The sequence below is a fragment of the Pteropus vampyrus genome, unplaced genomic scaffold (assembly GCF_000151845.1).
Source record: "Pteropus vampyrus isolate Shadow unplaced genomic scaffold, Pvam_2.0 Scaffold286, whole genome shotgun sequence".
NCBI lineage: Eukaryota > Metazoa > Chordata > Mammalia > Chiroptera > Pteropodidae > Pteropus > Pteropus vampyrus.
In genome coordinates, this window is record NW_011889067.1 from 1,496,115 (window position 1) to 1,504,011 (window position 7,897).

The 7,897-nt window shown below is 47.6% G+C and overlaps 1 protein-coding gene across 1 annotated transcript in view; it reads left to right on the plus strand.

Moving 5' to 3' along the window:
- The window catches only part of WDR73 (WD repeat domain 73), a 14,135-nt gene extending 8,728 nt beyond the window's left edge, over positions 1-5,407 (plus strand). Inside the window, exons 6-8 of the mRNA XM_011376131.2 lie at positions 379-543; positions 902-1,267; positions 2,280-5,407. Of these exons, the coding sequence (XP_011374433.1) occupies positions 379-543; positions 902-1,267; positions 2,280-2,515 (767 nt within the window). The 3' untranslated portion in view covers positions 2,516-5,407. The remainder of the gene's footprint in view (positions 1-378; positions 544-901; positions 1,268-2,279) is intronic.
- Positions 5,408-7,897: the final 2,490 nt, after the last annotated feature.

Consider the following 7,897-nt stretch of genomic DNA (forward strand, 5'->3'; position numbering starts at 1 on the left):
ATACTAGTTCATGAACTCTGTTCTAGTTATTTTCACTTCAGGTGTGACACCATCAGCGTGTTCTTTCCTTTTCTCTATATTTGTTCTCCACAAAACTGTAAAAAGCCAGAACTGCTTTTGGGGGTTTTGAGGTGGCGGCTCTGATTCATTATCTCCCATTTGCAAAACACTTCGTAAGAAGAATTACACAGAAATTGAAGTGCTTCTGACAGTTTCAAAACGTAAACATAACACAGAGTGTTTATGTCTCCATATCCTCTATTGCCAACTGTCAGCTCCCTTCCTCCTTGACCTTCTAAATGTACGTGGCCAGCTTTCACCATGTACTATTTTAAACCATTAATATTCTGGATTTTTGCCTCTTCCACTTTCCCTCAGATATCATTAAAGCTGTCAGCACTATTGCTGTGCACGAGAAAGAGGGGCATCTCTGGCCTAGGGTGGCCATCTTCCCAGCAGTAGCACCCGGAGTCCTCCACGGGGCGCGGCTCAGCAGTCTGCAGGTGGTGGATCTGGAATCCCAGAAGACCATGTACACCTCAGGTACAGCGTGGTTCACCCTCTCTGGCTCCACCAGGCAGTACCCATCGCCCTGCCCTGCTCAGACACGTTTGAACTGAATTCAACCCTGAATGCCAGAGACTAGGGATACAAGATGTATGAGAAGCAAGCCCTGGCCTCAAGGGGTTCCTTTTCTGTGACTGGGGGAGGCAGTCCTGGGGACCAGCATCCACCCAGCTGAGTGGAATATGGCGAGATGAACAGGAGAGAGCAGATGTGGTTCATTCTACCTGGGACTGGGGAGGTGTCCCAGAGGAAGGGCTTGTGACCAGCCCGCCCTACCAAATTGCCAGACCCATCTGACTCCTGCAGCCTTTGTCTTTCGCTCTCTGTCTTCCAGGTGTCAGTGACAGCGAGGAGCTAAGTAGCTTGCAGGTCCTGGATGCAGACACCTTTGCCTTCTGCTGCACCTCAGGCCGGCTGGGGCTCGTAGACACCCGCCAGAAGTGGGCCCCGTCAGAGAATGGCAGCCCCAGCCCTGGGTCTGGTGGAGCGAGGTGGTATGCGGAAGTTGGGGTCACGGCCCGGGGCCCTGGGCCCAGCATCGCCAGCCTCTGCTCAGATGGCCAGCTCTGTCTTCTTGATCCCCGTGATCTCTGTCATCCTGTGAGCTCAGTCCAGTGCCCAGTGTCCACACCTAGCCCTGACCCAAAGCTGCTGCGAGTGACTTGGGCTCCAGGCTTGGAGAACTGCTTGGCCATTTCAGGTACCTCTGAGCAGGTTTTGTGTCTGTTATTTGAATTTCCCTTCCGGTGGGCTGGATGGTGCTCGGGAAGGAGCCTGAAGCCCCATAGTAAATCTGGCCGCAGAAGTTCAAGTTGCTCACAGAGAAGCCCCACATTAACTCTCCAGGTCCTCAGGGGCGGGCCCTTCCTTGCTCTGGCCTTTCCTGTCCTTAGCAGGAATTCCGTTCTGAGGTTGGTCGAGAGGCCTTCAGGTAATAAGGGAGTGGGACAGCCATGGCTGTACCAGAAAAAGGTGGTAAGACCTCAGGAGTGCTTCTCAGGATACTTGCTTTCTGAACTGTAGCAGGCCACCTAGCAGTCAGATCTTGGGTCTGGCCTGGCAGCATCTATTTGAATGGGGGAATTTAATGTGGGTCCCTAAAGACCGATGGGAAGCCTCCATTGAGCGGGGGAGAGGTTAAAAGAATAATCAAGAGAGCAAAAAGTGATACTTGGTAATGGCAGGGTCCAGGAAGGGCAGAAGAAGCAAACATGGATAGAGGGACTGGCTCTCTGATAACAAAAGACAGCAGAATGGACTGAGTGTGGGGGTAACTAGGTCGTGGAGGAACATGGGACTATTCCGGTAAAGGCTTCTTTCTCCCCACTAAGAGACAGGCCATCTGCTGAGAGGGACCCCGATGGGGAATGATTAGAATTTGGGGCAAGTGGAAAGGTTTGAAAAAGTCTCTTAAGCCTCAGTTTCCTGGGGTAAATATTAAGAACTTCACACAGTTGCGAGGATTAAAAGAATGTATGTCCAGGATTAGCTTCAGTCCTGGTATGAAATAGACATCCAGCAGATACTTGTCACATGCCCCATGGAGTCGGCAGCTGCGGGCATGAGGGAGGATGTCCATACCCTTCAGGTGGCCATTAAGTGTCTTGTTACTATTTGATTCCTCATCTCAAAGCCTGTTGCACTGTAGAGCAAACTATACAAATGATTTTAGAGATTCAGTGTCAGCTCTCTCTTTTCTTGTTCTTCCTCAGGCTTTGATGGGACAGTCCAGATCTATGATGTTACGTCTTGGGATGGAATGAAGGGCCAAGTAGAACCTCTGTTCACTCACAGAGGTCACATTTTCCTAGACGGCAATGGGATAGACACAGCTCCACTGGTCACCACCCACACCTGGCACCCCCGCAAACCGAGAACTTTGCTGTCTGCAGCAAGCGATGCCTCCCTGCATGTGTGGGACTGGGTGGACCTCCGTACCTCCCACTGACCCCAGTGTCTTCCTGCCAGGCCTCTAGGATGAGGAGGAGCTGCTATACATCAAGGGTACCGATTTGGGACTCAGGTGACTACAGGTCCCTGTTACTGGCTGAGTGGCCTTGGGCAAGTTAACCAGCTTCTCTTAGCCCCAGTTTCTTTATTTGTAACATGAGAGTAGTACCAAGTACCTCACAGGATTGTTGGGGCAGTCAGAGGTAATATATGAAGAAACACCTGGTGTGTGTGGCACAGTAAAGATTTGGTGGCTTCTTAAAGCAGTCATGTGCGACAGGATCCTGCTGCCTCCAGCACGCTTCAGTCTAATGGGCTTTCAGCACATAGGCATCTCAGAGGCCTGAGAGAGACGCCGCCCTTCCCAGTGGCCTGTGGGAGGGATTCTCAAGATTGCTGTTGACTATACACGATCATCCCCTGTGCACTGACCTTACAGCCCAGCCCCCATGTGAGCTGTGCCTCCCAGCAGTTTATACGGTTGGGAGACTGACATACAGTGATAAAGACACTCATGTTGGAGTCAGACAGATGAGGGCCCAAGTCCTGCCTCTGTGCAGTTTCTCCTCTCTGTGAAATGGGCGTAAACCTAGCACCAGCTCACAGCGGCTGAGAGGGTTAAATGAGACCCTATGATAAAGTGCTCAGCATAAGGCCTGACACACTATGAATACTCAGTAAATGCGACTTAGTATTTTCACTCTGTGTTCTGGACTGGAGGACTGACATAGCTGTGTTGAAGAGACTGTAGAGCTCTAGTCCTGGAGAGGAGTGAAGGGAGAAGGTCATGTTCTCTGGGGCTGGGACAAAGTTATCAAAGTGGGTGAGTGGGAGCCCCCATCCTGGGCCACATCAGTGAGGAAGCCTGAGTCATGCCCACCAGACCGTGGAATCTGTAGTTCCCATGTGGTCTAATACATTCCTAATAGATCTTGATACGAATTTCCACCTAAGTAAAGTATTTTACATTGAAAGGAGTGAGGTGATTTAAAATAATCCATATGAGACTTATTTTCTGGCTATACGAAAACTCTAAACTCAGATTTCTGGGATACGTTTTTGAAAGCCAGTCTCAAAAGGGCTCTTTTAAAAGTCTCAAAAGCAGCATCTCAAAACTGATGTCCTTTGAAGAGATTCTATTTTGGGGAAGCAGACATTGGGCAGAGCCACATCTCATGGACAAGAGAGAGGACCAGGCTAGATAATAAGCAAGCTTTTGATACTGTGAGCATTTATTTAGCCTGCCTTCCCAAGTGCAAGACCTTGCTCTGTGTGCTGGAAGTACAGGGGCGTGAGGCTTTCTCAGGTGGCTTGAAGATGGTCCTTAAAGGAAGACTCAAAGAATGTCTTTAGTAGTGACAACAACATCTAAAGGCCACAGCCCACCAAAGTGACTGCTCTTGACAGACAACCCTTATTTGGGTAAGTTCTTTATGTTCTTAAAAAAAGACTTAATAATCATTCTATAAGTCTAATTAGATACAATCATAATATATGCAGATCGTGCTTTGTTTTATAATTATTAGGTTTCTGGAAAGTAGTGGGAAAATATTTTTAAATCAAACACACCAAGGAAACATTTTAAGAGGGAGAAACTGTTCTGTTTATTTCCAAGTACCACTCGCTCTGCACATCAGAGTCCCTCCAGGGGCTCTGCTCTCAGACACCCACATCTCGGGAAGCTGTTGACCTGCACGCGGCCTCCCCCGGAGGACCTGGACCCCCGAGTATAGACAGGACCTAGTGCACTTGTCAGAGGCAAGTGATACAGAGGTAAACCTTCCGCCTAAGACTAGTCTTAGTCAGTGTCATGGTTCTTAGTTACTGCTCTGGACATATTTACAGACGGAGATGGCTTTATCCACTTCATTATCCTCCTTCACAATCTTTAGACCCAGTCTCACATTTTTAGGATAAATATGAGCTCTGTGGCTTTACAGCAGCCCCTCGGGCATTGGAGTAATTCTGCCATGCAAAACTTCTGTATCGGTTGAATCATGAAATTACTGATATTGTAGATCAGAAATTACTGATATTGTAGATCAGTGTCATATGGTTCAACCTAGTATATTGAGAGGAAGAATAGCTTATGATTTAGAAAGTCAACCTCTATATGATCTTTTCTCCTCCCTCCCCCAAATATAATAAAGTGTTTTTCTCTCAGGTAACCCATGTAAATCCTAAGAAAAAGAATTGGGGAAACATAAACATCCGTGGCCCTAAACCTCGCATAGGAAAAACAGTGGAAGATCTTTAAAAATGGGTTTAGTTAATAAATCTGTGTGTAGCCCAGTGCTGAGAAGGAACAGCTCAGCCATTGCTGGCTGTACAGCTGACCCCGCCATAATCACCGCCATTAGCACAGGAAGGCAGAGCCTCCCCTCGTCTTTGAGGGAGGGTCCCAGGGACAAGAATCTCACCCTCATATTACCAGACTGTGAAAACTAAGGCACAGAATCACAGTGAAGACACTGAGATGGCGATGCCGTCATATTCAGAGCTCTTCTCAGAATTCTCTGGAAATCAGCTTCCATGCCAACAGGCTGGATAGGAAAGCCCTGAGTAGTATTTCATAAGGCAAGTGAGCATTTAGAGAAAATAAGATCTGTTGCACTGGGATCTGTATCCCCTCTCTCCATCCTTGTGGGTTGTCGTGTAGAGCAAGGGGCAGTATAGACCCTTCATGGGGACAGATACCTTAGTATCTTTAAAGACATTGCCCTCTGTGTAGAGCCTCTCTCCCACGTGGTCCTCCGATGTGCACTAATATGTGAACTGTTGTTGAATCGCCTCCCACCCTCATTACACTTGGAGGATATTTCTGTTGTGTGGGTTCTCTGGTGTGTGATTGGACTGGAGCTATGATTGAAGCTCTTCCCACATCCTCACATTTATAGGGTCTCTCTCCATTTGAATTCGCCTGTAAGCGATGAGGTTTGAGTGGTTGCTGAAACTTCCTACGTTTAAGACATTCGTAAGGTTTCTCTCCTGTGTGGATCCTCTGATGGCTCATGAGAGTGGAGCTCTTACTGAACATTTGCCCACACTCAGGGCACTGGTGGAGTTTTTCACCAGTGTGCGTTCGCCAGTGTGCACTGAAGTGCGAGCTGTTGGTGAACCTTTTTCCACACTCACTACACTTACAGGGCTTCTCTCCTGTGTGGATTCTCCAGTGCATAAAAAGCCTTGAGCTCTGATCGAAGCTTTTCCAGCGCACCCCAGTTATAGGGCCTTTCTCCTGTATAGACTCTGGTGTGCTGGGAGGTTAGAATGATCACTGAAGCCCTTCCCACATTCAGGGCACTTGTAGGGCTTCTCCCCAGTGTGGATCCTCTGGTGGCAAAACCAGATGTGAGCTTTGGCCAGAGCTTTTCCCACGAAGGCCACATTGGAAATGGTTTCTTTTTGCCAATGTAGGCTAATCTGTGGACAGCTGGATGTGAGCTCTGGCTGAAATTTTTTCCACAGTCACAGCACATGTTGGATTTTTCTCCTGCACAGGTTCCCTAAGTCTCTTTCTGGAGGAAAGGGTGATTCTTGTCCATCTTCTAAGGATATTCCCCACTGCTTTTCTGCCTCGTATTCACTTTCCTAGCTTTTCCTCCAGTTAAAGTATCGACTGGGAAACATCCACTTCAGCTCTTTCTAATAATCCCCAGGGAATTCTACTTCCTGTGAAATGTCCTGGCTTGAATTTTCATTCTCTGTCCTTGTTTCAAGATCTGAAAGAATGAAGTGAACTGCAAATGTAACCGATTTCTGAATTTAGAAGAATGGAAACAATGTGAAAGAGGTCCTTAGCAGACACTTAAAAAAAAAGTCATCAATGTCAGCAGACAGAACATAGACAACTCTCCATTAACCAGGGACCAGTCAACTGGAATGTGGCGGAAGCACGGATAAGACCGGCAGACTTCTGGGTCTCAACTATGAGAAATTCATCCCTCTAATCTGAAGTTGGCTGTAGTTTTAATTTGGGGTTATCCATGCTCCCTTATTTCTGGTTAAATGATAGTTATAGTTAAAATTCAGGTAGAAATTTAAGAGAGAAACCATAAACACTAATTATTTGTTTGTATCTAATTTCCAAGGTAACTAAGGTTCAAAGTTAGGAGAACAGGCTTTTCAGTTCTCCCAACTCCCACGGTTTCAGCACCACTGAGAACAGTAAACCAGGAAGGCCAAATGCCTGGGTTCCTTTCCCAGCCCCTGCCCAGTGCTGGCTCATCCATATTCCGAATTCCAGGTCTGTCTTCTCTGGTGGTGGAATTACTGGCTTTCACTCATGTCCCACCCGCACAGGAAGTTTTCCGAATTTCCTTGAAGTCCTGGAAATCGTCATTCGGAAGCTCTTCACATCTGTCCAACCTTGAGACTTCGTCTGGCTGAGGAACTGAAAGTCCGCTCAAGGGAAAGCAAGAAGAGTCGTAGAGTTCGTCTGTAATTCCCTTTCTGTTCTCATATCAGGAAGTGGTAAGTGAAACGAGAATGGAAGCACCTCCTAGAGAGGTCTAGTTTTCAGAAGAAAAAGTTCAATGACTCAGGAAATTTGCCCCCTTAAGTGAGCGTATGTGACAATGAATATATCTATTTTAATAATTACGGTAACAATAATAATGAAAACTAACATTTGCAGGGTGCTAACAGTGTGCCAGTATTCTCTTAACAGCCCGCGGAGGCAGATACTGTCACTGTGTCCATTTAACAGATGAGAAAATGGAGGCTCAGGACACTTAACCAGCTTGCCCAGAACACAGGCCTTTAGGTGGCAGGCTATGGTATGTAGTACACGCAGAGTTCACATCTGTGGGGTACTTTAGATGGAAACAAACTGAAACTTCAACCTCTTCTCCTCTGTTTCTGTGATACTGATACTAAAAGCAGGCAGGGAGACTAAACCCTCAGTGTGCCTTCATGAGTCCTCCAGGACTGCTGGTTCAGTGGGGGGTTGATTTTAATATTTAGGAGAAGTAAATAATGTTCCTCTAAAGAAGTCAGCAATTTTCCTCCTGACAGGGCCATTCCAGGAACCATTCTAGTGATAGCAGAGTGACAGACAATAAGCGTGTCTCCTGATTCACAGTCCCTCAGCTTCCCACATGACTCTCCCCCTATTCTGAGGGGCAGTGGTGGGAATTGCTTACCACTGGGGTTCCCCCTCAAAGCCTGGGGAACACGGCTTCTGGGCTCCTGGGGCTCTTCTGCCATTTTATTACCATTCTATCCCCTGTCGCAGCTCCCAGCACTGCCTTCTGGTTCTTGGAGTCCCCTCCATTGCAGAGAAGGTCTGCCACCTCTCAGGCACTGATGGTATTGGCAAGGGCCCAGGGACTCATCAGGCGTCCATCTCGTCATAGAAGGGGCAGGTGCCTGGCCTGTG